At 42.1% G+C, this 27652-nt stretch overlaps 5 protein-coding genes across 6 annotated transcripts; 3 read left to right on the forward strand and 2 right to left on the reverse strand.

Annotated features, from left to right (window-relative positions):
* Nucleotides 1-97: 97 nt before the first annotated feature.
* ush1gb (Usher syndrome 1Gb (autosomal recessive)) lies at nucleotides 98-6104 on the reverse strand. The gene is made up of 5 exons (XM_074663564.1): nucleotides 5982-6104; nucleotides 5383-5772; nucleotides 2329-2776; nucleotides 1402-2218; nucleotides 98-1067 (listed from the first exon to the last, which is right to left on the reverse strand). The coding sequence occupies exons 2-4, from the start codon at nucleotides 5544-5546 to the stop codon at nucleotides 1403-1405; spliced, it is 1428 nt and encodes a 475-aa protein (XP_074519665.1). The 5' UTR covers nucleotides 5547-5772; nucleotides 5982-6104; the 3' UTR covers nucleotides 98-1067; nucleotide 1402.
* Nucleotides 6105-6767: 663 nt separating this feature from the next.
* LOC141785621 (proton channel OTOP3-like) lies at nucleotides 6768-9632 on the forward strand. Its single transcript, XM_074664053.1, has 7 exons — nucleotides 6768-7333; nucleotides 7421-7557; nucleotides 7691-7749; nucleotides 7867-8021; nucleotides 8229-8911; nucleotides 9001-9162; nucleotides 9248-9632. The coding sequence occupies exons 1-7, from the start codon at nucleotides 6988-6990 to the stop codon at nucleotides 9416-9418; spliced, it is 1713 nt and encodes a 570-aa protein (XP_074520154.1). The 5' UTR covers nucleotides 6768-6987; the 3' UTR covers nucleotides 9419-9632.
* A 29-nt stretch (nucleotides 9633-9661) lies between these two features.
* On the reverse strand, nucleotides 9662-17941 carry hid1b (HID1 domain containing b). Its single transcript, XM_074664052.1, has 19 exons — nucleotides 17780-17941; nucleotides 16747-16896; nucleotides 16293-16463; nucleotides 15577-15696; nucleotides 13723-13829; nucleotides 13507-13623; nucleotides 13200-13431; nucleotides 13062-13118; nucleotides 12843-12983; nucleotides 12620-12710; nucleotides 12383-12534; nucleotides 12189-12267; nucleotides 11950-12114; nucleotides 11661-11882; nucleotides 11400-11536; nucleotides 10874-10951; nucleotides 10704-10795; nucleotides 10211-10369; nucleotides 9662-10096 (listed from the first exon to the last, which is right to left on the reverse strand). Exons 1-19 carry the CDS (start codon nucleotides 17843-17845, stop codon nucleotides 10033-10035), a joined length of 2400 nt encoding a protein of 799 aa, XP_074520153.1. The 5' UTR covers nucleotides 17846-17941; the 3' UTR covers nucleotides 9662-10032.
* An 822-nt stretch (nucleotides 17942-18763) lies between these two features.
* Nucleotides 18764-23931, forward strand: plaub (plasminogen activator, urokinase b). Of its 2 annotated transcripts, XM_074663421.1 has the most exons (13): nucleotides 18764-18860; nucleotides 18944-19116; nucleotides 20091-20291; nucleotides 20368-20542; nucleotides 20632-20736; nucleotides 20810-20963; nucleotides 21660-21757; nucleotides 21841-21882; nucleotides 21968-22166; nucleotides 22245-22396; nucleotides 22478-22618; nucleotides 22754-22902; nucleotides 22992-23931. In XM_074663421.1, exons 3-13 carry the CDS (start codon nucleotides 20226-20228, stop codon nucleotides 23184-23186), a joined length of 1476 nt encoding a protein of 491 aa, XP_074519522.1. In that variant the 5' UTR covers nucleotides 18764-18860; nucleotides 18944-19116; nucleotides 20091-20225; the 3' UTR covers nucleotides 23187-23931. The 2 variants fall into 2 exon arrangements, with proteins under 2 accessions (XP_074519522.1, XP_074519521.1); XM_074663420.1 differs by lacking the exon at nucleotides 18944-19116.
* Nucleotides 23932-25230: 1299 nt separating this feature from the next.
* On the forward strand, nucleotides 25231-27644 carry LOC141785472 (uncharacterized). Its single transcript, XM_074663803.1, has 4 exons — nucleotides 25231-25426; nucleotides 26621-26671; nucleotides 26820-26934; nucleotides 27221-27644. The coding sequence occupies exons 3-4, from the start codon at nucleotides 26831-26833 to the stop codon at nucleotides 27642-27644; spliced, it is 528 nt and encodes a 175-aa protein (XP_074519904.1). The 5' UTR covers nucleotides 25231-25426; nucleotides 26621-26671; nucleotides 26820-26830.
* The last annotated feature ends 8 nt before the right edge of the window (nucleotides 27645-27652 follow it).

Raw genomic sequence — 27652 nt, forward strand, 5'->3', positions numbered from 1 at the left:
ACCTTGGCATTCGTCCTGGGAAAAGAGAGGGCGAAAGAGGGATTAACAGTGGCTGTTCAGTTGTTTCTCCACTGGGGGAAAGGTTTCAGAAGGGAAAGGAGGAGATGCTGGTGTGAAGGAATTTGCTCTGTCGTTTGAGTGTTTATGTTAGCAGAGGTGTGAGGATATGTGTGTGCATGCACGTATCTGGTGTCAAACCAGTTTCTTTAACCTGGAAACCAGCCAGTAATCCAGGCTGGAGGCCTTGTTGACGACTTAACAAGATACAGACTGTATACTTTAACTCCAAAAGGTTGGCACAGGAGGGAGGACATAATCCTTCTGATACCTTACCACCTGGGGAAGGTTGTTTTAGGCTTCAAGAAGCGCTGATCATCCTGCAAAAACAAAGCATCAGCATAAAATCTCCATCATCTTCTTTTGCTTTTATTTAATAAAAGATTAATAACGGGTGTGGATACATCTGATACAAAAACATGTAACAACTACATTCATGCACAGTCATACTCCCAAGTGCACAGACAAATAGATCCTCAGTGAAACCAAATACACCCGAGCAACCTGAGATAACAGTGTTATCTAGCACACACACGTAACCTCACAGTGACACCCCCTTCCCAGCCCTCTATTGTTTTTACTGTTGCTATAATGTTTGCAGAGCAGCAGTGAGCTATTTTCAGCTTATGAATATAGGTCAGCAATGTATATGTGCCATGATGGACAGTAACAAATGTAAAGTAAGAAAACTGTACAATGAAAACATGTTGGAGACTCCATTCAGGAATAAGGTTCATTTACAAATCTAAAATTCATAAAGTGATGCTTGAATTGATGCAGTTTGTTGATTGCAGGCGTAACAGCTGCTTGTGGATCAGAAAAAAGTGTTGCTTGTGCAGGCTGTTCATCCGTGTGTTTGCATACAGTTTGTGGCAGAGCTTTAAATGTTTATTATATCTGCTCCAAGTTTCAGTCAGTAGCCCGGCCCTCGTGATGCATTCACCGACTGTAAAGCGGGGTAAGAAACGATCAAAGCAGCAGGAAGCAAACATCTTCGGCGTGTGTTTGTCCTGTGAATATACAGACAAAGAAACACGTGTTTACGACTGTAAAAATGTCGGAGGACACTAAACATAGAGCTTAACATGTATGACCAAAAGGCAAGTCACTGTTCTGAATGCAGCGTCTTTGTTAGTATCATAACTGACCACTAGATGGTGCTGTTAGGACAGTGAAACAGCTCCACTTCTATGGTGCTACTTTTCTGTATGATTTGTGGCTAAATGGAATCAAGCACACCAGCTTGCTGTCATGACGATTATGTGTGCCCCTGGGCTTAAGGATAATGACTGTATTGACTGGTGCACCTAATTAAAGCATAGGTAAGGATTTTTTCACACTGACCTCAGAGTTCAGTGTCTTCAATGGCCTCTGGTTCGTCCATCGTATCCAGACGTCTCTTGCAGGCATCCAGCAGTTTCTTCCTAGGGCCCAGCGGGATGTGAATACTCGTAAGGTCCTCATCCGAACACAGCAGCAGAGCCTGCAGGTCGATCTTCTCCCTCCTGAAGATCTGCATGAACTCACTCAGACTCTGCGTGGCCAGGAAAGTCTCCAGAGGACTGTTCTCTGGCTCCAAGTCCTCATCCAACCCAACATCAGTGTCCTCCCATGGCAGCTCCTGGAGGTTTCTCTCCTGCAGGCTCAAAGCACTGCCAATACTGTCCTCATCAAAGCTGGGCGAGCGTCGAGGTAGATGTCCTCGTAACCGAACGTTAGGTGCTCGCCCGGCAGGTTCACTTCCTGCTACGCTGCCTTCAGCCCCAATTCCAAACATGCCTCCTGTCATATAGTTCCTCCTGAACACCATGGTGCCGAGGCCGGGCCGGGTGAACAAGGAATCACGCCCCGAGTCGGCGCTGATCTCTGAATAAGCAGCATCGTAGAGTCCAGGGTCACTCAAGGCACGGGAGACGGTGTCAGCATCATCATCATTGTCTCGAGGGAACATGTCCCGGATGTTCAGGCGTGATCGCTCCTTTGGGTTGGCGTAGGTTCCCTGTTTGAGGAACATGACATCATTGCCGAGCTGGAGGCCTGAAAGCGAGCGCACACTTTTCCTGCCGTCCTCATAGATCTTGAATGTTCCATCGCCCTGCTTCTTCTTCTCCAGTTTCTTCTGGATCTTGGCTTTTCCTTTGGATGTGGAGAGCAGAGTGGCCTGAAAGAAGAAAATTGATCTGAGGTATTGTTGCTGAAGAGCACAGAGCACCCTCTATGAAAATATGATGTAACCAAGAAAGTAACCACTCAGAGTCAAAGCTCACCCACCTGTGAGTACGGCATGTTGGAGGTGACAGTATTGAACTTGCGGCTCAGCGTGCTGCTGCTGGTGTAGCTGGAGAAGCTGATAGAATCCAGGTTGTCTAAAGCCGCCGACTCCTTCATGAACCTCCTCTCCATCCGTTCCCGGTGCTTCCTCTGAAGCTTCGCACAATCCTTGATCCGTCGCTCTGCGGCGCGAAACGCTCTGTCCTTCAGCTTTCCCACCAGCTTTGGGTTGAGGGTGATCTGCTTGGCGGCGATGGAGTCCAGGTATCGAACACAGTCCATGTGTCCCTTGGTGGCCGCCATGTCCAGCGGTGTGTGGTAGTCATTGTCTAGACACCACACATTGGCACCAAAAGCCACCAGGAAGGAGAGGCAGTTGTGGTGTCCGTTGGCAGACGCCAGGTGCAGAGGTGTGTTTCCCCAGATGTCACATTTGTCAGGGTCACCTCTAAAAGACACAGGACGAGAGGGCATGTTGGAAGAAGACACACTTTTCAACCTTACAAATATGTGAGCTGCTTTTCTTTTCCACAACCTGATCAGATTTTAGGAGCCAACTTTCTGCTGACTCACAGAAGATAAACGTGTCTCATGACTCTGTACAGTGAGATCAGTCCTGGCTTAAAGCTGGCTTAACCAGGGACACAGAGAAACTCAACCTGACTGTGCTGATCCCCTTACAGACTGAACTCAGGGCACAAGAAGACTCACAGATTAAACTCTATCTAAGAAAACACACACTGGACTTTAGCTTCGAGGTATTGTCCTACTGTTCACAGTCTAAAGTACAGTTTGTGTAAGTGAGCTGTGTTTGTTTTGGCTGTTCTCAAGCCCCTCCTCTTCCTGTTTTCTCCAGTCCACATGATCAAGCTCTGATCAATTATTAAGTTCCTGCAGGTTAAACATGACAGAGGTGACTCTGCATTATTCATCTCTCACACCAGCAGCCTTTTTCTACAGACACCTGTGACACCGTTATCAGCGTGAACCCTGATTTCTGCTCCCATGAAAACATTCACACATATCACATTTAATATCGAATCCAATAATGTGCTGCTTATTTTTATTTCTGGCTCTTGTGTGTTTTCCGAGTCAGCTGAAGGCAATTAACAGATCATCTTCCAAACAGGACAGAAATGTATCACTGTAGTAACACCATGGAGGAATCACACCAAAGTATGTCAGATAGTAACCTGACCATCTGCAGCAATGCCAGGAGGATGACTCAAGGACGAGAGAAACTTCACACACTCGTATTGTAGCGACATGTGTGGAAGAGTTTCACACTTCTGATTCATCACGGTTGGAGATTAGCTCCTTCCAGCACAGAGAAAACAGTCAGCTACACTGCAAAAAACTGAAATCTTATCAAGTGTTTTTGTCTTTTTTTTAAGTAAAAATTGTCTTATTATACTAAATATGAGCCACTTTCAACTTATCAATCCAGAAAATGTCTTGTTTCAAGTTATCAGAGTACAAAAATGAGGTTTGAATTGCTTGTAACCAATAAAAAAAAATCTGCCAATGCAACAAGAAAAAAATGCTTGAAAATTTCCTTGAGACTAGAACAATGTCTTAATACAAGTAACTTTTCTCTTGTTCCATTGGCAGATTTTTTTTACTGGTTGCAAGCAACTCAGACCTCATTTTTGTCTTTAAATAACTTGAAACAAGACATTTTTCTGGACTGGTCAGGTGAATGTGGCTCGTATTGAGTCTAAAAAGGAATTTTCTACTGAAAATAAGACAGAAACACTTGATAAGATTTCAGTTTTTGCAGTGTACATCCATAGCAGTATGAACCAGAGCACAAGAATTAGTTTTTTTCTAACTTTTAAGCATGCAAGAAAACTACATTTGAGTCTGCACAGAAATATAAGGACAGGCACTTTGATTTTCAGCTCAGCCTGGGTCATCTTTCCTTGCAGACACTGTTCGTTATGGGAGGATGACACCCTCTGAATCACTGTGACCTTTCCTCAGTCCACACTCACTCCACTGCATCAAACTCAACCACACATCACGTTACTGCTGCCCTATAAAGCTGCCACCATCAGCATGGTACACTGCAGTCTGCTGATATTGTTAGTCAGCGTGACGCCTGCTTTGTATGTCTTCTAAACCTCACACAGAAGTCGCTAGAGTGATGGGTGTGTGTGTTGATGTTGCACATGCTGGAATACGGGGGAGAGGATCCTTCTGTTGGTGACCTTTCTCTGTAATGAGGCTGTGAAAATAAATGACCCTCCATCTCCTGCTGTTCTGATTAGATTAGCAATGGCAGCAGAGACAATGTGGCACCATGGTTTAATATTCCTGCCAACATGGGGAGACAAGGGTGGCCTGAAAATAAGAAAATGCAAGGGACAATAGATGTTGATTACCGGTATTTGTTTGAGGAATGCTGCAGGATAATGCAGAAAATGTATCTTTCTATCTGGTGTTAAGTTATTATATTGGGCAAATGTAATTTTTGTATAATTTCTAGTTCTTTAAACTCCTAGAATCGACCTTAGTAGTGGTTTAATCACTGCCCAGATTTCATCCTGAAGCCTCCAAGCAATATAATCTTAATCAATTTGTCCAATATGGTCTTTTTTAGTGGCTCAAGTGGAGAATTATGACTTTAAGGAGTGTATTTTGGCACAAAAATGCAAGGGAGTCCCATGTGCTCCGCTGATTGACTTTTGGTTCATTCACATGCTATTTTCACGGATGACTCCATTGTTGTTTTGCTGTTTAACTCAGGCTAAGCTGCGTACAGTTGTATTACAAGCACATGTGATGTTTTTGGATTCATTAAGGTGAATTAGGCTCATTTAGGTAAGATAAGATCATTTTAAAATAATTCTAATCTTACGACACAACTGGATGAAACAGACCACAACTGATGGAGTAACTTGCCATCAAACAGAAATGTGTGCAGAATAAAAGCTAGCTAGTCTGAAGGAAAAAGCTATGTTTTGGATTAAATAGCCTCATTAATAAGACAAAGAGAGATTTTAATTTTATTTTTAACTTGATCAAACTTAACGCCTCAGTTTGTGGACTCACCCTCTGCCCACAATGAGCCGGAGCGCCTCCAGGTTGCCGTGGTAAGCGGCCCATAGGGTCGGTGTCATCCCATCCTCATCCGGGGCGTTCAGGTCCTTCCGTGTTGCCTCCTTCAGAACATCCAGGTAGCCGTCCCGGGCCGCCCGGTGGTACCGGTCGTTCATGGCGGCTACCTTATCTGCCCTCTTAATTCGGTTCCATGGAGGTTTTGAAAGGTTTGCCCTGTTAATTCAGGAAACTCTTCAACCCGGGGCTCTACGTGTCCTAACGGCTGGACGGCCCGAGGGAGGCACGAGCGGGCTGACAGAGCGGTTGCTAGGGACGAACATGAGGCGTGCTGGTTGTCAGGGGTTCGTCATCGTAGCCACGCCCCCTTCAGCACAAAATAAACTATGTAAACAAAATACTTTATTTAAATAAAGGACAGAATAAACTGGATTTTATCTTGGTTTAGTAACTTAAATGCAATATTTTCATTATATTATAGCTCATGATAAATAATGACTACAGCACAGTGACAAACAATGAAAAAAATTAAGTAGATTGTATAAACAATAAAGCCACGACACTAGTAATTATATCAACCGAACGTCACTCACTTCCTTCCGTGTGTGTAGTGATTCATCACATTCAGGTGAGTTGATCGTTTTAAAAGTAGCCTGTTGGTAAAAACAGGAAATAGGTTTATCAGGATGTAAACAGATAGATTTCAACTAATTGTGTCTGTTTTTACTGATGTTTCCGGAACTCTCCTGACAAATCTGTGCCCGCAGCTGGAGCCTTCATGCTGCACCTGCTTCTTATTAATTGAAATAGAAAAGAAATCGCGTAATGTTTCTATTTAGGCACGATATGTATTTATTTTGATAAGAAAAAACACACCACACTAATTACAGCTGGATACGGAAAAGGGCAATGAGGAAAAAAAGAGGAAAAAGCTGAAGAATGGAAACTGAAAGTAAAATTCTTTAGATGTGAGAAATAGTCTCCTTCTGTAAACGCAAGACTATTTCCAGAAGGATGTTTTGAGGAAGTGTTGGACCCCTTTGAAACCGGATTGGCCAGTTTAGTAACAAGAGACGAAACGAAGACTTTGCAATTTTTTAGTGTATAAAACTTGAAAAATTCGGCACAATTCTTTAAATCTAAAAGTTCAAGGTGAGCTCTACTTAAGTTAGAATTAATTTACTATTGAGAGCCGGTTCCTCAAATTAAACGTATGCAAACAGTGAATTCACCTGGCAGGTTGCCCCTCTAATAAACCCTTTCAAAATAAAATGAGGTCACTGAGGTTAGAAAAAAGCAAGCTGCAGATTAATTAACATTCTTTTCAGGCCATTGTGGCTTAAAGCAAACTTTGCTCAAGGTGTGCGACGGATGAAAAATAAGGTAAACATAAAGCGTAAACATGACACCTGTCACACTTTCTATAGGAGGGGCGTTGCTGTAATGCACAGGATCGCAGCCACTCCTAAACTACACGTCTGTTGCGCTTGACAGGTGCATGTCTGCACATGTGGAGCTGCAGGATTACAGAGAAGGTGCTGAAAACTGGATTGAGATCAGAAGCAAGAGAAGCAAAGTGAGAGGATATCAAGACTTGAGATGAAGATGGATTCAGATCCAGGAGTGACAGAGCTGGATTCACCAGTGGAGAGCCCAGACCATCAGATCCAGGAGCATGACCCAGACCCAGTACTGTTCTCGGTTCACACTGGAAGGCGTCTGATCTCAGGTCTGCTGGGTCTGAACGTGATGCTGCTGGGGGCAGCCCTGGTAATCGGCCAAGCTTTGAACCCTGACGGTCTGGGGAACCAGGAGCCCCGGGTGTTGATGCTGCTGCTGATGGGGGTCAGTGTGGTCTGGATGCTGTGGTACTTACTGTGGGCTCGGAGACAGAAAAGCTTCAGCCCACACAAAGACCACCATGCTGGGGGAATACCTGTCACATGTAAGCCTCTCTAATTCATCCTGTAAAATACAAAACTTAATTTCTTTGACTGATGAAATTTGTTTTCTCTCCTCCTGTCTGCTCCAGTCGTCCTTGTGCTCTTTGCTGCGTTCAGTCTGTTACTCTACATCTGCAGAATTGGGTATTTCATCAACACCAAGGAGTGTAAACCTGTTGTCAAAGTGCTCTCTCCATTCATTGAGGCTCCTTTTGTCACACTGCAGGTTTTTATATCCTCATGACTCATCAGTTCAGCTGCTGCTTTACTCTTAAACAACTTTAAAGACTTTGACCTTTATGAATACACAACTTTCTGGAAGTTTCTGGATATAATGATTACTTGTTTTTATCCTGCAGATGTATTTTCTATGGGCTCACTCCAAAGACTGCATCCACAGTCACAAGATAATCAGCAGGTGCAACACTCTTTACACGCTTTATCCACCATTTACATCACTTTTCTCTTGATTCCTTCCCTGTTATATCTGAAAATGTTTGTATTTGCTTCTATGTGCATGCTGCACTTCCTGCAGGTCTGGTCTGATGGTGATCCTCTCAGCTGATCTGCTGCTGTGGCTGAACGCAGCAACAGAAGACACCATCCATGAGGAGATTGAGTTAGAAAAAGGGGGCAGCCTTCATCTTAGTGTCAAAAACTCATCCTCAGCAGGAAACTCTACTTTGACAGGTAGTGAAAATTAAAGTAACTGCCACAGCCTGCTTTAGTCAAAAATTTCCTGAAAGGAAACTTTATTTCTTGCAAAAGAGGCTTCTTTTTGTTGAAGATTTTTTTCTTCAGTTGCAAAACTTTTTGAGCCTTTCAGTCATTCACCATGTAAAATATCAAATTCCTGGTGAAGTATAAAAAAATCTGCTTTTTCTTTTCTACTTCCAGGAACTTCCACCTCCATGTCCTGTCACTGCCATGCGAGTGCAGCCTGCCTCGTCTTCAGGAAAGCCATTGAAATCCTTTACCCCTTCCACATGGAATACTACCTCATGTCAGGCTGCATGATCTACGTGATGTGGAAGAACGTAGGCCGCAGGATGAGTCCAGGTGAACACCACGAGGCTCATAAGCTGACTCTCAATGTCATGTTTAGCGGTGGGATCTTCTACGGCCTCATTTTTGGAGGCCTGGTCCTCCTCGCTGGAGTCACAGTCTTCATCCTCTACCAGGTGTTTGTGAGCCAGGCTCACCTACGCCACACTGCGTTCCTCATATTCTACAGCTACCACCTGGCGATCATGCCGGTGATGTCTCTGTGCTCACTCGCCGGGATACTCATCCACATGTTGGAGAGGAGGGTGAGTGAAGGAGGTCACAACCCGACTCGCAGCCTGGATGTGCTTCTCCTGCTGGCGGCAGCTCTGGGGCAGCTTGCCCTCTCTTACTTTTCTCTGGTGGCGGCCCTCGCTGTGGGGACTGAGGGGATTCTGGGAGGTCTAGACTTGTCCTACTCCCTGTTCAGCCTGCTGGAGCTCATCCTGCAGAACATCTTCATCATCAAGGGGCTCCATAGACATCCAGGGCTGCTTGCAAAGAAGAAAAAGAGGCAGTGGAGCAACATGTTCAAGGTATCTGTAGGCTGAGTCCCTCTAGTAGAAAAAAATAACAATAAAATTAAAATAATGCACTTTATGATAAATAATACGCTGCCTCACAGCCAAAGAAGACGGTTGCTGATCCGATCCCTGAGGAAAGGAAGACAAATCTGACTCTGCTGGAGGAGAAAACATCATCAGCTCAGGATCATGATGGGAAAAAACCCTGGATGAAAAAATCAATACAAGAAATCTGTGCCTTCCTCATCTTTTCTAATATCATGGTAACATCATTCCTGTTCCTGTTTTAAATATTTATGTGATACTGTTTTCTTTTCGCATAACTAAATCTATGTGTTGCCTTCTCAGCTGTGGATCATCCCTGCATTTGGAGTCCACCCTCAGTTTGAAAACGGGATCGGGAAGAAGTTTTTCGGCTTCAGCGCCTGGTTCGTTTTGGTCAATCTGGTTCAGCCGCTCAGTGTTTTCTACAGGATGCACTCGGTTGGAGCTCTGATGGAGCTGCTCCTTAATGCATGAAGAAAAACTCTGACTGTGTGACTGTTTGTATGAGAAAAAAAGACGCATGAGACATCAACATAGGGCTGATGTGCATTGGTGAAAAACGCTGCAGGCATGGCCATGATTTAAACATATCTAAGTTGTGAGACCTACAGCTGACTGTGAAGCAACAAAAGCCAGGAAGTGATGGACAGAGATGTAGTTGCTCTCACCAGTTTTAATTCTGTCAGACATTACGTGTCATTTTGTCATGTTTCATTAAACAAAAAAATGTGGTGAGAGATTTTAGTCCAAAATCAACAGAAATGATTTACATCCTTACACCTTCAGTCTGACCAGACTCAGTTTAGTCCTTTTATCTGCCTCAGTTGACAGAATCCTGCAGTCTCATCATTCAGCGTCCTCTAACAAAAGCCACGTGCAAAAACCTCCCTCCGGCACATTGTTGATATATCTGGTAACCTGTAAAACCTTTAGCTCCTCGTTCCTGTTGTATTTGGCGTGAAGAGTGAGGAAGATTTGAGCTGCTTGTTTTCTTGAAGTGACACAGCAGAAGATTTAAAACATTCCTCTGATCTGAGTTCAGCTGTGAAGGAGGTAAACAGGCAGATGGTGTTTTCAGAACAGCTGCTTTAAATCCTCTGGATCTCAAAGAGCCGGATGTCCGTGTCGTACCAGATTGGAGGATCCACGTTGCTGCAGTCAGAGAACATGAAGTGAGAAGTTGAGCTGTGACAGACCAAAAGCTTACTCAACTTAACTTAATAAGACGCATAAATTAAAACTGCCTTGTGTTTATTCAAGATTTACCGTAAGTAGATGACGCCCCACATGTATGTGCGGAACCACATGGCTGTGCCGGCATTGGCCTGATACTTCCTGATGAGAATAGGATGAGGGACGGGCAGGAGGCCGACCAGCGTGCCATGCTGTAGGAACTTCAGGATTTCTGACTCATCTGTCAAACCCCTGAGCACAAAAGAATAACAATCATGCTCTAAAAGCTGCACTGATCCATATTAAATATGAAGAAAAAAAAACATCTCCACATGCCCAACACAGTACAAAGTGAGAGGGAGTGCACATTAACTAGTGCCTACAACGTGCATTCTGTCTAATAACCAGCAGGGGGAGACAACAGCACAAAAATAAATTGGATTTATTCCTTGGACCTCTTTTTAAAGAGTTTCCAGCCTCAGTTTTTCACTTCAACCTCTAATCCTTTATTTACACATCATTACTTTTCCACAGGACAGAATTTAAGCCCCTTTCCTCTGAGGTTTTATGGTGAGTAAAGTCTTACTTGTCGATACAAATCTTCTCCACCTGAGGAACCAGAACTTGCAACAGCCTCATGATGGTTTGTAGAGGAAGCTTCGCCTTCCACGACAACACCTAAGAGCACACAGGGAGTGAGGTGGAGAAAAGTTGATAGATAATGGATAAATACAGAGCGGAGGGGAAACTTCTTACCCAGTCTGAATTTGGACTCCAGGCTGCTGATGACGACACACTGGACAGCCGGCTCCTTACTGTGTCTGTGTGATACACCTGTTAAAGAAACACAGCTCAAATTAAAGTCCTGTTTTTTTGTTGTTGTTGTTGTTTGAACAGTATTTTTCTTAATTTTTGAATTTTAGACATACGGACAAACAATACATCAATACATTACAGTGAAAAAAGAAGTAAACTCTGGCCGCAACAAATACATTCTCACATACAACACATAAAGACATCTTACTTTTAAAAACATAATTTTAAATGTCTGTAACAAAGTGTCCATGTACTGATTGAACTCAGTTCAATAAATTAGTAGTTGCCAGCAATAAGATTGTGATAGGAGGGCATCAACTTTGAGGAAAAATAAAGATTAAGTATACTTGAAAACCAAACAAAACAAAAAAATGAAAAAGCCAAATTTACCAAAATAAATAAAAAAAGGATAGAAAGAGAAAAAGGAAAAGTCCTGCGTATTTAAACAAAAGCTTCGTTTCAGTACCTCGAGGTCTCTCCCTGAGTTGGACTCTGTGTCGCTCCCTCTGCTGACAGATGTCGTCTGTGGAGACTCTGAATGAGGGACAGCCACCATCGTACCGTCCACACTCACCTGAGACTTCTCTGTTATTTTGTCGATACCTTTATGACACAAGGGGAAAAGTTTTGTCACTCTTTCCTCTGGGGTCAGACTTACTCCAGCCACTGTCAATCAAGAAATGAAGTATTTAATCACACCTCTTCCTGTCTAACTGTAACACCTTACCTGGAGTGGCCTCTAAGCTGGCTTTAAGTGCACCAGGTTCAGCAGGCACAGCTGGTCTGGAGCCCTCCATGGACACTGTCTCCATCGAGTTTGTTCTAGAAATCCCCGTCTTCTTCTTCCTCTGCAGAGCTTTCTGTATCGACGCCGTGTCGGACGGCAGGTTAGCCAGCTGGTGGAAAACATTCCTCTTTCTGATGATGGCGTACACAAGGTTGAAGTTACCTGTAAGGGCGATGAAGGAGTTAAGGGAGGATGTTTGATTGTGTGTTTTTAATACACTTTAACTCACCATCAAACTGATACTGGATGATGTTGTTGAAGACCTCGAGCAGGAAGAAGACCAGGTGGTGGTTCTGAGGGGAGGAGAAGAGGAACCAGGGGGTGGTGAACGCCTCCAGGAGGTGGAGCAGCTTGTTGGCTGCGACCATGGACAGGCTCTTCAGGTAGGGGGAGACTGTGGAGGAAATTAAAGTGAAGATGCAGTTCTCGTGTTTTGCCACCAGGGCGCAGTGTTTATGTGATACTCACTGTTTACTATGATGGTGAGGAGGCAGTCGAACAGAGGCTGGAGGCGCTGGTGACCACTGGTGATGATTTTATGGAAGATCTAAAAATCAGGGATGGAGAATTTTTTTTTAGGATTTTAGTTAATCATGCTCATGCAAAATATTTATGTGAATTTAAGGTTTAATCATTTGTTTTTTAAGAACATAACCTCTCACCACGATGAGCAGGTCAGCGTGGGTTCCTGTGAAAACAGGAATATCCATGGGGACTCTCAAAGTGTACGGTTTGTTCAGACGGACTCCAAAGTTTCTCTCTCCGCTCAGCAGCAGCAGGATGAACACGCCGATGTGCATGAGGCCCACGCGAGCTGCAGAAAAATGTTAAAAAAAGATGCATAAAACAGTTTTTACTCTAATCTTCTTCACAAACATTGAGTAGACAGGATGACTCACTCTGATCTGCTCTGGCTTCGTTCAGGTTGAAGAGGATGGGAACCAGCATGTCCAACACGTCGCTGCTCTTCAGCACAAAGAAGAGGAATTTCTAAACACAAACAAATCAAAGTCAAGACTTTAGACTTTTCATCTACCCACTCACATTAAGAGTTACATAAACCTGCATGTCAGATTAAAGACTTCATCAATCTAATAAAGGTTGAGTTTCTTCACTCCTCACTTTGTTGAAGTCGCAGAATTTCCAGAAGAGGATCAGCAGCTCCTGGTGAAACTGGATCTTCTTTGTGGAGCGAGGCAGGTAAGTCTGAACCAGAGGGTTGTTGAGCAGCCTTCCCAGACCTTTCAGGATGAAGCTCAGGTCCTAAAACATAAACAGAAAACACTTTAACATCCTGTAAAATCACCTGCAATGACGTTAAATCTTTATGTTTGGGAATACCTCTTCTCTGTGGATCCTGGAGAGATAATTCACAAAGAGGTTATCAGGTCCAGCTGGCTGAAAAAAAAAGAAGAAAATCTGGATCAGCATCATTGTTTTCATCACACTTTCTTATTTAACTCATTTGATCCTTCTTACCTCCACTTCCTCCACACCTGAGGATGAGGAAGAAGTCTCCAGAGCCTTCAGTGCGGCGCTGGCAGCCGACCCGGCGTCATGCTCCAGGGTGACGATAAGAATCTGGACAGCCTGCTCCACCAGCTGCTCCCGGTGGTCTGAGAACAGCAGGTGGTTGTACGGGATGCCATAACCCACAGGGTCATAGGCACACACCACGTTGAGCAGGGAGGTGAAGAGAGGCAAAGCGTGTCTGCGTGAAAGTCAGACAGAGGTCAGACAAAGACACAAGGAAGAGTGAAAAAGTCTCAAGGTGTTTTGGTGTAACCTGTTGTCAGTGGAGCAGAAGAAGGAGACCCAGGGATTGAGGTTCATCCGGTCAGAGGTGGGAGGAAGGTACATGGCTTCAGAGAAACAGGTGAGCAGCAGCTTCAGCAGCTCCGTCCTAAAGGCAAACAAACAGACACAAGATGGATTGAGTGAAAAGTAGTTAACAAATCACAAAGGGAGATTTTAGTGAAGAATGGAGCAGTCGAATGATTACCTGTTGAGGTCATGAGTGTAGTTCAGAGGAGGAGACTGAGCGAAGCCAACACCAGCCTCCCAGATGTACTCACAGCTGTCGATGGAGCGGATGTCCTCCAAGGCATCCTATAGAAAAACACCAAAGAAACATATAATATGAGAGTGATTTATCATAAAAACCATCAAGATCGTAATGTTTTTACTTCAGACTGACTCTTAAGATTTATATTAGAGTTAATTTGGAATGGTGGATTGGCGCCGCCCTGTTGGTTGTGGCTGCCTGTTACAGCAGCTCTTTCTTCTTTGTCAATTTCTTGCAATTTTTTTGTCTCTTTTTCGTCATCTTTGTATTTGGAGTGGGTCATTACTTTGTATGGTTCATATGTTGGTCATAGACACAAACTGTTTTTGTCTTCAGTGATATTTTTACTATTTTTGCTCCTGCGTTTGTCTGGAGATCCTATATGTAACCATGGATGCAATGTTTGTGACATCAGCTGCCTGTAGCATGTCATTGCTAACTGGTGCGAGGCCAGATGTTTCCCCACAAGGTGAGGAGAGGGAGGTGAGGACGATGTGCTGCTACTGAAGTGATGACATCGACCTGTCCGTCCATCCATCGTTATTGGGAACATAAGATCTCTCTCCAATTAGATGGATGAGCTAGCCGTGCTAACCCAGCAACAGAGGGAATACCAGAGGGCAGAGTAGCATCATGCTATTCACAGACATGGCTAACAGAGCTAACACCAGACACAAATGCCAAGTTGGAAGAACTTGGAACTGTGGAGGTAAAAGCTGGCTGACAGGAGAATGATGGAAAAGTGCTTTTTACACTTTCTTTACACTTTCTTACTTTTATTTTCTTGATTGCTGCTGTGACTCCTGAATTTCCCCTCATGGATATATATAAAGTATTTTCTATTCTATTCTATTTCTGTGTCTCCACTTTTTGATCCTCCAGCAATTATAGACATATTCTTAATCCTCATACATCTCCAACACTTACAGTTAAAGAGCAGCAGGGCGGTGTTCACACCCACTACACCATGTGCTGCAACAAGTGAGTCCTCTGCTGACAGTTTCTGTGTGTGACACCTCAGCACTGATAGCAGCAGCTTCAGGAATAGATTGTAACAAGGTGCTGCTACTGTTCCTCACGAGTGAACTGACAGCAAAGGGCAGCAAACAAATTCAGCAACAGAAAACGTCTCCAAACAGCATCAAAAACTTTATACCCAAACACATTTTGACCTCTAAATTCCTGACTGAGAGTGACTTCTCATGCATGCATCGCAGGTCACAGAGGCAGGTGTGAACAAACACCCCCGCTGGTCATTTTCCACCGTCTGCTGCATAATTTCACACACGCTCCACTGATTCAATCATGCCCTCTGATAGGGGGTCTGACTTGGAGGTGTGAATGGGTCTCACATGGAGTTTTAAACACTGCTAGGTTGGATATTTTCTCTGCAGCACCGCAGAACGTGTTTGCTCAGCTCGGTTTAAGAAGCGTCCGCCCTGTTCTTCTCAGCCCAGTAGACAAACAGAGCTGCTCCTCCCTCGCTCTGTGTCTCATGCTGAGTAACTCATTAACTCGAGCTGCTGCCTGAGAAGATTATGTGAAGGAGATAGCGCTAACTGGTACTACTGCTGCAGGGCTAAATAACACAGACCTGCCTGTTTTTATATATGAGGAGACGAGTGTTGAAACTGTTGTAGCTTCGGGGCTCTAACAAAATAAACACTACAGTACACCATGGTTTCTCCCTCTGTAGAGTTAATGGCTCAAAACTTTTAGGACAATTTACTTTCAGTTAAATATCTGTCACATATTAATATCAAGGTGAAGAGGAGGGGTTTGTGGACTCACTGAGTTGTTCTTCTTGTGGGTCTGAGCTGTGAAATTTGGACAGAAGAGAAGGTCAGCGATGGCGAGTAGCAGAGACTCAGCAAGAGGTCGAGCTTCATCATCACCATTTTCATCCAGACGCTGCAGAATAAAGAGTGTGAAGAGGATATGTCAGATTTTTTTTTCATTAAAATGCATTGAGTAACAGTATTTCCAGTCTAAATTCACACAAACATCCCATCAGCCTCCTCTCACTGTGCAGCTCTCAGTCCCACACTTTAATTAAGAGATATTCAATCCCTCCTTAATTCATCCAGTGGCCGCAGGGAGAGGGGGACACAATATGGGCAGTGTTTGGACCGTGGGTCCCCAGCAGACTAGGTAACCAGAGAACCAGCTGCCTCCACGAGAGCGAGGAGGAGGAGGGGGAGGAAGAGGGAGAGGACAGACCTCTGCAGCATCAACAACGGTCTCATCTTACAGTCCTGATCCTGAATCAGACAGCAGCATCACTTCTGAGCGGTGCAGATTCTCATATCTGAGGGTCTCAAAGAGTGAAAAATGCTCAGATATCTGCAGAGCTGAAAGGCTGCTGACGGATTCAACCCAAAAAACTGTGCAACTCGCTCTCAGGAAGCAGAGAAAGACGTCTTTTCTCCTTCAAATCTTCACTGGTTAGGAAAGTTAACTTTCCATGTTCGCTGAGCCCTCTGTAACATTTAAAAACAGAGCCATACCCCTGCTCTGCCAGCTCCAGGCACGGTGGACCAGAAGAAACCTCTCCAGTCGGCGTCCTCGAAGATGTAAGGCAGGATGCGAGTGAGAAGGCGGGTGCAGTTCAGGATGATCTGACGCTCTTTGTCTGTGGGGCAGCCGGAGTCTGCACCCTGGACCAGCCTCTCCACAGCCTGGAGGAGAAGACAGAAAAACAGAGAAAAAAACTAAATAATTAAGGAAATTAAATGAATCTTCCCCCCTTTGGTTGTAACTGGTTAAAGAATCCTTCCAAAGTGGGGGATAACATATTTTGGTCGGAGTGTGTCACCAGGTTTATCCTCTTCACTCCTATAACTTTTGACCTTTACAGCAATAATGAGTGGCACCATTTAACTGTGGGAACAACAAACAGCAGCATTCCTCTGACCCCGACTGTTTCCAGGATGGAGCCTGGCTCAGTCAAATCCAGGTTACCTTGTAGCAGAGGGTTGCCAGGTTTGATGGAGACTCCTCTCTGACAGCTCTGATCTCAGCCGCCGGCACCAGGGCGAAAATATCCTGCACGTTTGTGGAGGTGTCGGCCCAGAACTGATCCCAGAAAACATCGTCTGTGGCTTCAACAGGCTGCAGATGGACAAACACACATACACACACATCAATCTGTGCAATATGACTGCAGTCCCATTTCTGCAGACCAGAGCAACAAGGCTCTGACCTCCACAGGAGCACCAGCTGTGATTCTACACTCAGGGCTGCATTCATTATTCAGAGCACAACTGCTAAATATAGTCTGATGAAAACAAGTAATAATGCTGTTACCTTTCAGGGTGCTTGTGCCTGAAAACTGCACATAAATGGTATAAAAGCAAATAATAATCACTTCAATAATCAATCGATTAGAAATTAAAGACCTGTCTATTTTTTCCAAACAATGAGAAATCTCTTTGGCACATGACTCCTTTAATAAATAAAGCTATTGATTGTCACAAAACTTGCAACAAACGAGTATGTTATACATTAATCTGACAGAACAATACACTTTTGTTTCAGCTGTATCCTAAATTCAACAATGAATCAGGCTGAAAGCAGAGCCTGGGTCTTTTAATGCACCTGCTGTCTGATGATAATCTAATTTTATCCAATAATATTTTAAATTGCATTTTATAAAAACAAGTTATTTTGGATGAATTCAACATAATGAACGAGAATTGAGAGATAAGAGATCCAAACACCAAAGTGAAGTCACTTTAAAGTCACTTCAAAAGCACTTTTATTGATAAAAAAGGACATTTCAGGAGAGATAGTCATAAATTAGTGGAAATCAGAACATTTGCACTTGTTGTAAATTTTTCCATGTTGTTGAACTCCACTTTGTGTCATCTGGGCTGTAGTTCAGGCTACCATCTGTTACACTAACTTTATCTTCACAGGCTGCATTCAAAACACAAACGACGCTCTCCTCTAACCTGTCTGTGATTATTCAGCGTTTCTCTGTTGAAGAACTGACCTGTGTTTTGGTCGTGAGCTGAATCACCGCTTTCCTGAAGTGAAGTTTGGTGTCTGAGTTTCCCATTTTGTGTCATGAAACACCTCCTGCTTGTTTAGATCCGTGTTCACTCTGAGTGGAAGGAGGATAATCTCCCTCATCACTGCTGACAGGCGCTCTGATGCCTTCAGGAGCCGCTCGGATACGGTAACTTTCAGGTGAAGTGAGTAAAAGAAGACTGCTTTTCTGTAATAAAAATGCTGTATTTTCTTAAGAAAAGTTATTATTATTATTATTATTATTATTATTATTATTATTATTATTATTATTATTATTATTATTATTATTATTATTATTATCATTATTATTATTATTATTATTATTATTATTATTATTATTATTATTATTATTATTATTATTATTATTATTATTATTATTATGCCGAGGAGAAAATTGTATTTTTGGGGGGGTGCACTTTATTTTATTTTTTTTCTTACATCGTCCCACACATAGGTCCCATAACATGCACTGAATACAATCACATAAAAAAAAAGTTTTTTGTTTTTTTTATGGCCACACACTATCACAATATTGAAAATAAATGACCAACATGTAGAAAAAAAAAAAAAAAAAAAAAAAAAAAAAAGACAAAACTCCCCCAAACACATCATGGAACAAATTCATATCATTACTACCACTTTTAAAAATATAATAATGAAATAATTCTAAACAGTAACAACAAAATGTTTTTCGTACTTGTAGCAATTACTGAATACCAAACAATAGAAAAAATATATAAAATCCAGGTAAAAAGAATAGTGTTAAACAACGTAAAATTGATTAGATCGTGTTGATTGTGCCGAAACATCGTTTAAAAAGTTAACCTTGCATCCTATGCCATCCAAAGGAACTCCGTTTATGTCAGCCCAACAGGTGTCTTTAAATTCCGACTGTCCACAAATGCAACATAAACTGAGCAGGATCCAAATTTTACGACTTCCGGGATCCCAGTGTACATATTTACTTTTTTTAATCGTCATTATTAATGGAATAAAACTTTTTATATTTACAATAACTTTAAGAGATAATGTTTCACATGAAGGTAAGATGAATGAACTCTCGTTATCGTCAATATTTATATATTTATATCACGACAATATTAAGTTACTTGTATTTATTTTTAAGGTCAATCCTAACAAGTCTGATGAATCTGAGCTGCTGTTTGTGGTGCAGCAGTCACATCAAGGGATTTATTTGGACGTGTGTTCCCTTTTACAACAAATCATCCCAACAGAGCAGAAGAAAACACACAGTTAATAAAGCTAACGTGCCCTCATCCTGACAATGAAGCCCTAACAGTGAGAGCTCCCTCTGTTGACTGGCTGTAATCTAGGTCATACACCTTGCTTCTTCTATGTTAACAGAAAGAAATGAGTCAAACTTAATTTGTATGTCTCAGGAATCAAACTCATAATCTGATGATAATAAAGTTGTTTTAGTAAAAGAGGCTGCGATTAAAGGCTATAATAAATCTATCTGTAAACTAAAAAGGAGGGATATTGGCAGACCAACCAGCCGCAGGCACTGAAATTAGAAAAGTGGGTTAGTTTGTGATGCCCTTCTTCAGAATACACCCAGTTTCTCGAAACTAAGTGTGTCATGCCAGCTCCATCTGTGAGTTACGTAACATTGTCCATGGGAAAATTTCTTCTGACGGGACCAGGAATGCCCAAATATGATCTTCCCTCTCTGACACTCACTCGACATAGTCAGAATTATTCATGACTACATGATATGGAAACCAGAATTTTAAACTCAACACTTTGGTTACTGTTTAATTTGATTATTCCTGTTTAAAGCACTGAATGTAAGATGCTTAAAAAATTCTAGTCTGGAAATAGAAGAAATTCACCCAAGGTTCAGTTTTTCTCTCAGCTAGCAGGCTAATTTTTTCAGTTATAAGATTGATGATTTTGGTGAATGCTTGGATGCATCATTCTTACGCAGACTAACTTTAATTTAAAGACAAGTCTGACAAAGGACTGAAATATCTTCCTCATGTGGTCACTATAGGAGCAGTGCTGCATAAGCAACCTAAACAAGTGGGTTGATAAATCCCCCCACAGTGATCGTCATGTCTTACAGTAACAATCTATAATTCATACAGACTCATTTAATCCAGACTAAATTAAACACCATCCCGACAAACAGCTGCATGTCTGCCTCCACAGCTTCCAACATGCCAAAGTTATTGAGTTTCCTGAGAAGTAGATATTTTGGATTAACATCAATTACTCACCCGATTGAGCAGCAAACAACTATTTCTTCACAGCACATCAGCCAATCAGGACTCTCCCTCCTCCTCCCTGAGCAAGAATACAAAACAGAGAAGACCCCGAGGAGGTTCTCATTCAGCTCTGTGCATGCACGCTCATGCTGTTTGGATTTCAATCTGTGCAGAGACAACATGAAGACGATGAAGACTTTAAGAGTTTTTATTTGCACCCTGGCGGCTCTGTGGAGTGCTGAAGCAGTGAGAGAGATTTATTTTACATTTTTAATGTTGCATATTGTCATGTGTATTTAAAGAATTTTCTTTTTGCTTCTAGGGCCTACTGAGGGGCAGGAAACCACAGGACTTTTATGGCTACTTGTCCACTTTGTCTTCTCCTTCATCCTCTCATTCCTCCTCTTTTTCATCCTCTCATTCGTCCTCCTTTTGGTCCCCTCATTCCTCCTCCTCCTCTTCATCATCTTCTTTCTTGTCCTCCCTGGAGAGCTCAGGTGAGAAACTGCACGTTTCATGGCTCCCTGCTGCTGCTGTAAAGAATGTAACATGTCACGCTGAGTATGAGGTGTGTCTTCTTCCTCAGGTGGGATCTGTCTGAACGGAGGCACCTCTGTGCCATCCCTGACTTCTGGTGAACACATGTTTTGTTTGTGCGCTGACGGCTTCGAGGGGGGACGATGTGAAACAGGTTAGAAGCTGGACTGCAAACCAAACTGCCTTCATCTTTTGTGTTCACTGCTAATCTGTTCCTCTGCCTGCAGCAAAGAGCGCTGACTGCTACGAGGGTGTGGGGTTATACTACAGAGGCACCGTGTCTGTATCACAGAATGGACGGAGATGTCAGGAGTGGGATTCGGATACCAGGGAGAGATACATGACTTCAGATGTGAACGCAGGGAGGCACAACTACTGCAGGTAGGGAATCTCATTTAGAGAGCTTAAGCACCATAACACCCTGTTTCATTGCTGCAGGCTGAGAAGACCCACTGAACCGATCCCAAAATTTTTCATACACTGCAAAAAACTGAAATCTTGTGAAGTGTTTTTGTCTTAATTTCAGAAAAAAACACCTTTTTAGACTTAATATGAGCCACATTCACCTGACATGTCCAGAAAAGTGTCCTATTTCAAGTAATTTAAATGCAAAAGTGAGGTCTGAATTGCATGTAATAAGTTAAAAAAAAATGTGCAAATGGAAGAAGAGAAAGGTTACTGGTATAAAGACGTTCTAGTTTCAAGCAAATTTTCGAGCAAATTCGTGTGTTTCATTGGCAGATTTTTTTTACTTTTTACAATTCAGACCTAATTTTTCTGGACTGACCAGTTGAATGTGGCTCATATTAAGTAAAACAAGACAATTTTTACTTAAAATAAAGCAAAAACGCCCAATAAGATTTGTGTTTTTTTCCAGTGTACCCATTAAAAATACTTTTTTAAACTTTTAAGGCATCAGAATTTTCCCAACAATTTGGCGTCTAAGGAATAAAAAGTTTGTTTATGATTACCCTTCCTTCATTCACAAACTTTTTCACAGCCTTTGACGCTCAAATTTGAGTGCAGAGACAAAGCAAAATAATTTCTGATTTGATGGATTTGATGTCTCCTCCACAGAAACCTTCTCTACAAACGGCGCCCGTGGTGTCACGTATGGAAGAAAAACCAGCTGACGTGGGAGTACTGTGATATTCCTCGCTGTGGCATCTCATCAGGTGGGCTGATTTTTAATTTGACGTCTTCAGAGCAGAAATCGAGCCCTGCAAGCTGATTCATAAGGTTATTTTTTGTTTCATAGCCCCAGCTCCGCCGTCCTCTGCACCAACTGAACAAGCGCCAGGTGAGGTCACCCTAATACTGAAACCTGTCAGATCTTATTTCCATGTTCTCTCCACTGATTGTTCTGACCTTTATCTCACCCTCAGCTGCAGAGTCCACATGTGGCCAGCGCACCCGAAGAAAGCAGATGAAGATCGTGGGTGGGACCGTGTCCACTGTGGAATCCCACCCGTGGGTGGCTGCTGTATTTGTGCGTAGCAAATCCAAGGAGAAGACTTTCACTTGTGGGGGGAGTCTGATCTCAGCCTGCTGGGTCCTCACAGCTGCTCACTGCTTCCCAGACGGGTAGGAAGTGATGTCACTGACCATAACCACAGCAGGTGCAGAGCAGCAGCAGCTGATTGGACTGAATCTGTGTTTCAGGTCCCACAACAAACCGCGCCGCTACTCCATCAGCTTGGGGAAAAACGCTCTGAATGAGACAAACCTGGCTGTGGAGCAGACATTCAGGGTGGAGCAAATCATCCTTCATGAGGGCTTCGACAACAGTGAGGGGAACTACAACAACGACATCGGTATGAACTCATCCTCTCTGAGGCTTCAGCATCAATCATGTTATGAAATCTTAACAGTAACTTCTGGATGTTTCTCTGCAGCTCTGATTCAGCTAAAAGCCAAAAATGGAAAATGTGCAGAGGAAAGCAACTTAGTGAAAACTATCTGTCTGCCTCCACCTCTGAAAAACCTCCCAGCTGGTGTCACCTGTGAGATCGCTGGATATGGGAAAGAAAAATTTGGTAATTATCGCACTGAGCTTGAAAATCAGATTCCATCACCCCAAACATGATCATTTACTTTATACCATTCTTATCCCTCCATAAAAGATGAAATGTTGTGATGATAATAACTTTTAACACCTCGTCTCCTTCCAGGTCTGTGGTACAGGTCCCAGTTTCTCCAAGAGGCTCAGGTGAACCTCTTTGCCGACGATGTGTGTCGACACGAGGATTATTATGGAAGCAAGATCACTGATAACATGTTTTGTGCTGGTCTGCCCGACTGGAGCCGGGATGCCTGCGAGGTATTCATGACAAGTCCAGACTGGATCAGACTTTGATTCACTGGATCAGTTTATCATCTTTTGTAACGCTGCTTGTTTCTTTCCAACAGGGAGACTCGGGCGGGCCTCTGGTGTGCCATGTGGTCGACAGGCTCTTCCTGTTTGGAGTGATCAGCTGGGGGGACCAATGTGCGAAGGAGTTTCGACCGGGGGTTTACACCAGAGTGACAAACTACAACAAATGGATAGAAGAGAAGACGGGGCTGTCGTCCATCACTGCAGGCTCCATGTTCCCCCAGAAGTGAAAGGCAAGAAGAGGAGAAGAGGACACGGACTCTCAGGGGTAAAGAACTTGATGTATAAGCATGTATAAGCAGGACACCCAGCATCGTCAACCTCCTTATTTCTATCTTACATAAGGACACCTTACATAATAATATAGATGTAAGAGTTAGTTTTGAACTCCTTTGAAAAAAAAAATTTTTTTAAAGCTTATGCAGATATTTTGTTGATATTGTAAAAAAAAAACTATATTTTTAGCTAAACAGAGTAATCAGTTGAGATCACCTGGTTTGGGGATGCAGTTACTTTTCTTTTATCTGGTAGAAAAAAATGTTTGACTACTTGTTCTTTTTTTATCGTTGTATAGTTTGTGTTTATACTGCTTTTCCTTTCATTCTCTTTTAAAACATTTTTATACAAACAAACACACAGTGAGAAATGTATAAACTGTGAATATGGCTCGATTAACACGCAAAAAATGTAACATGCTGCTTAATCTGCCTGTGCTAGCTACAAATGGTCTGGAAACTGTTATAAACCAACATTTCCTATAATGTTTTTTACTGGTTATATAATGGTAGAAAGGCTGAGAGTTGTGTGAAAAGTGATCTCAGTGCAGTATGATTTTGTTTTACACATTAAGGACATTTAAAGTGCAAAAACGCAACATGGCAATAAGCTAATATTTCTGTTAAATTGTGAGAACTATTTTTTTTAAATCTTGCACTTGATTTATTTCTTCATGCTGTTACCAATGTGGCCACAAGATGGAGGTATTGTGATGAAAATAAAGAAAAGTATCCTGTAGGTGTCACTCATGATGACTTTTATTGAAATGGGAAGGGTGAAAAAAAGAGTTGCCTATAAAAAGCACAAGTATCGTATTTTTATATTGAGAAATTATTTTACTAAGCTTGAACTGAAATAACTTTTAAGCTGTACTTTTTTTTTTTTATCTCTATAGAAGGAGCAGATTTTAGCTCACACACATCCATTAAAGATGAACTGGTTGTGCATGATCACACTGTTCAATATTAACAAACCTATTCATTAAGGGGTAATAAATCCTGCCTCCAAAAACCCAATGTAATCAGGATTAAGTAATCCAGACGGTGTAGCCACTGAAGTCTTCGCAAGTGTTAGAGTTATCACTTGGCTGTTTTCCTATTACTTACAGTTGATGGATTTTTTTTAATTACTATTTTAGGGTTATTATTATTATTATTATTATTATTATTATTATTATTATTATCATTATTATCATTATTATTATTATTATAATTATTATTATTATTATTGTAAAAAAAAAAAAGGGTAGATAGTGACATTTGAGTTTTTGTATGTAAAGGGATCGCCAGGTGAAACATTTTCTAAAAATTAACCAGCGGTGATGAATAATAAGTATATTTCAGATTTTGTTTTGCTTTGTTTTGCTTTGTTTTGTTTTATTTTTTCCTTTCATTATTTTTAAGGATTCAAGGTACTTTGCAAGGTTTAATTTTATTTTAATTTATTTTTATTTATTTATTTATTTATTTATTTTAAAAAAACATCTTTTCTATAGAAATTTCAGGGTCCTGTTTATGAATCAAATATTAACTTTTGATATAACCATGTTTGGAAGTATTTTTTATATTACACAAAAATGTATATCATTTATTGAAAACAAATCTAGAACGGATTTATTTTTTAATTAATTTATTTTATTATTTTATCTTATTTTACTTCATTTTATTTTATTTTATTTTATTTTATTTCAGATGATAGAAACACCCGTCCAGGGAAAAAAAAATAAATGAATGGTTTTTGCTCTCTTTAATATATTTTACAAACTTTAACAGCTGGTTTGATTTCCTCTGCTTTTTAGAACAAACTTGGCCACATTTATCCGTGTTTCTTTCGCATCGCTTCATTTCTTCATTTTTACGGTCCGTCCAACGTTAATGATGCTGTATTGTAGTTGTAATGCTGGAGCATTCCAGTAGGTGGCGGTAATTCGCCCTAACTTAAGTGCCACCAGCAATAAACAGTGCCCGCCGTGCATTGTGGGAAACAGTATGCAGAGTGGCATGTTCCATACTGAGAAATTTACCAAGTCAGTGGAACATCCGAGGATGTTTGGTAAAATGCAGAATTTGCTCTTTTTCATACACTACACATGAAAAACAGCCTCTGTCACTGCTCCCTGGCACCACAGCTGCAGATTTCAAAGCATTGCTGAACTTCCAGGTGACATCTGAACAAACCTGCTGTTTCCAACCAGGTCAGTCGTCCTCACACACCCACTCCAGACCATAGACTATAAAGAAAATTACACTATACTCTGTACAGTCGATGCTCCAGACAGGGTTGGGCTCTGGGCTTTGGTTTTAATCATTCTGATCAGATCTGTCTGTTTTAATGCTGTTGTGGAAATAATTCTAACTCACAAGAGTTTGCTGTGATAAAAAAAAATATGATTGATTCTGCCTGTTTGGGTGTGGTGATATGAAAGGAATCAAACATTGCTGTATCATTGCAGAAGTGACTCTGGGTTGTTTAACCGGCTGTATCACTGCAACAGAAATGTTCCACTTTGTTCTTGGCAGCTGGAACAGAACAGTGATGTAGATCTGTTACATAAAGCACAGAAAACTGACTCAAGAAAGTCACTTGAGGGTAACATGCAACTTTAAAAGTTTTAAACTAGATTTGAACAGAGTAGATCTGGAGGTGTGGCATCTCTCTGTGCACATTTTACATTCCTTGATGGACATTCTGCAACTCTCTGTTTGATCTGTCTGTGGACATTTTGTCTCTTTTCTGGAAGTTTTGTATTTCTATATTGTCATTTCACGTACTACCACACTTCTGAAGCCTGGGGTCACCAGACACCATAGTGTACCTGTTTGTTGGTGACCTCATTAAACTCTGCTGATATCCTCGCTGCACTGATGACTTTCCCATCACTCCCGTTTCGAGTCACCCACAGTCAGCAGTGGAGAACAATGCCTCGTCAGTTGCATCAAATCCTGCAGGTCGTTCATCATCTTTGACACGTACTCAAGGGTTTAACCTCAGTCTCTAACATAAACACATGAAATCCACTGTTAGTCACTAACTGCCAGACTGTGGTCTTTGAGGTGATCCTGTTCGGGAGGTCTGATCTGACAGGTGTGGTTCCTTTTTTCCTCAGGTGTCCAGGTATGTCACTGAGGCCTGATTTCTTGTACATTTGTGCAACTGGTGCCAAAGTGCTCATCATGAACTCATCTGAATCACATTTTGTGACAAAACTCCGATCTATGTTTTACCAGGACCTAAGGGTTAAACTTATGATAGATATAATACACATAAGGCTTGTTCAGATTTGTCATGAAACCAGCGCAGACACACCTACTGTCAGCTCAGGTTGAGTTTGAGGTGTGACAGTAACTGAGAGGGTGTGACTTCTCACCTGGCTCCGAATCAATCTCAGACCTGTTTTCAGAGGACTCCCTGCCATCCTGAGTGCGTGACTAAAACGACAGTAAGTGCTTTGACTTTGACATATTTCTGCAGAATCTCAGAAATAATTAAGCTAGAGTTGTTTTGAAAAGGAGATTTTAATCATAAATGACTCTGTTGTGTTGGCATTGAACTTGTTACAATCATCCTCATCACTTAAATCGTTTCAGCAGCCGCCAACATGCCTGAGACTGCAGAGTCACATTTGAGCACCATCCCCACCAACCGTGCCTGTGTCATTGAGATTAAAAATGACAGTCAAAAGTACTGTCTCGTCAACCCCCAGTAAGACTCTATTTCTACATTTCACCCTTTCCAAACTTTTAAGGCAGGTGACCTGTAAAAGTGAACTTAATTTGGAGGTCTCCTGTCATTTGTCATTTTCTTACCATGAAGCAGACTAAAAGTGGTACTGAGAGGTTTGTGTGACCATCAGAAGAGTCTTACCCTCCCACATATGAGACAGGATCTGCAAATGAGAAGCTCTGTTTAGCTTTCAGACAAATTTTAATTGATTTTTTTCTCATAAAAGATGTTCACCTGTGATTTCTGTGTTCACATTTTTCTTCAGGGTGCACATGGAGAGCGGCTTTAGCTTCAGCCCACCCGCCCCGACTCTGAACCTTGGCAAAGATGAGGTGTTATCCTTCACCAAGGATGACAACACTGCCTCAGGTGCCGTGGGTGTTTTTACCTATGAGCTCTTCTGCACACAAACCCGCTGCAGCACCGAAGTGATCGCTGTCATGTTTTCAGTGCCCTTTGATTACGGCTTCTACTCAAACTGGCTCGCGATTGGAGTCTTCCCGAAAGAGACAGAGTGCAATGAAGATCTGTTCAAGCTAATGTACAATAATGACGGTCCTTTTGTGCGTTACAAGGCAGACGGCTCAGGGATCTGTTACAAAGGGAGAAATCTGGATATCAGGGCTTGCATGTGTGATGAGGGAAGAGCCATTGTGAAAATAGAATTGTATGACAGCATGGGCCTGTGAGTCTGTTT

This window comes from Halichoeres trimaculatus, unplaced genomic scaffold (assembly GCF_033239565.1).
Source record: "Halichoeres trimaculatus isolate MK-OKI-2021-1 unplaced genomic scaffold, fHalTri1.1 fHalTri1_scaffold_23, whole genome shotgun sequence".
NCBI classification, from domain to species: domain Eukaryota; kingdom Metazoa; phylum Chordata; class Actinopteri; order Labriformes; family Labridae; genus Halichoeres; species Halichoeres trimaculatus.

Coding starts and splice junctions, on each gene's coding strand:
- LOC141785472 (XM_074663803.1), top strand. CDS start 26,831: ATGCCTGAGACTGCAGAGTCACATTTGAGCACCATCCCCACCAACCGT. Junction 26,935..27,220: donor TACTGTCTCGTCAACCCCCA/GTAAGACTCTAT, acceptor ATTTTTCTTCAG/GGTGCACATGGAGAGCGGCT.
- plaub (XM_074663420.1), top strand. Junction 21,758..21,840: donor TCGCTGTGGCATCTCATCAG/GTGGGCTGATTT, acceptor TTTGTTTCATAG/CCCCAGCTCCGCCGTCCTCT. Junction 22,619..22,753: donor ATATGGGAAAGAAAAATTTG/GTAATTATCGCA, acceptor GTCTCCTTCCAG/GTCTGTGGTACAGGTCCCAG.
- ush1gb (XM_074663564.1), bottom strand. CDS start 5,546: ATGAACGACCGGTACCACCGGGCGGCCCGGGACGGCTACCTGGATGTT. Junction 2,777..5,382: donor CGGCTCATTGTGGGCAGAGG/GTGAGTCCACAA, acceptor TGTGTCTTTTAG/AGGTGACCCTGACAAATGTG. Junction 2,219..2,328: donor CCAACATGCCGTACTCACAG/GTGGGTGAGCTT, acceptor TTCTTCTTTCAG/GCCACTCTGCTCTCCACATC.
- hid1b (XM_074664052.1), bottom strand. CDS start 17,845: ATGGGAAACTCAGACACCAAACTTCACTTCAGGAAAGCGGTGATTCAG. Junction 12,984..13,061: donor CCAGGATCCACAGAGAAGAG/GTATTCCCAAAC, acceptor TTTATGTTTTAG/GACCTGAGCTTCATCCTGAA. Junction 12,535..12,619: donor CGAAGCCAGAGCAGATCAGA/GTGAGTCATCCT, acceptor ATTTTTCTGCAG/CTCGCGTGGGCCTCATGCAC.
- LOC141785621 (XM_074664053.1), top strand. CDS start 6,988: ATGAAGATGGATTCAGATCCAGGAGTGACAGAGCTGGATTCACCAGTG. Junction 7,558..7,690: donor CTCCTTTTGTCACACTGCAG/GTTTTTATATCC, acceptor TTTATCCTGCAG/ATGTATTTTCTATGGGCTCA. Junction 9,163..9,247: donor TCATCTTTTCTAATATCATG/GTAACATCATTC, acceptor TTGCCTTCTCAG/CTGTGGATCATCCCTGCATT.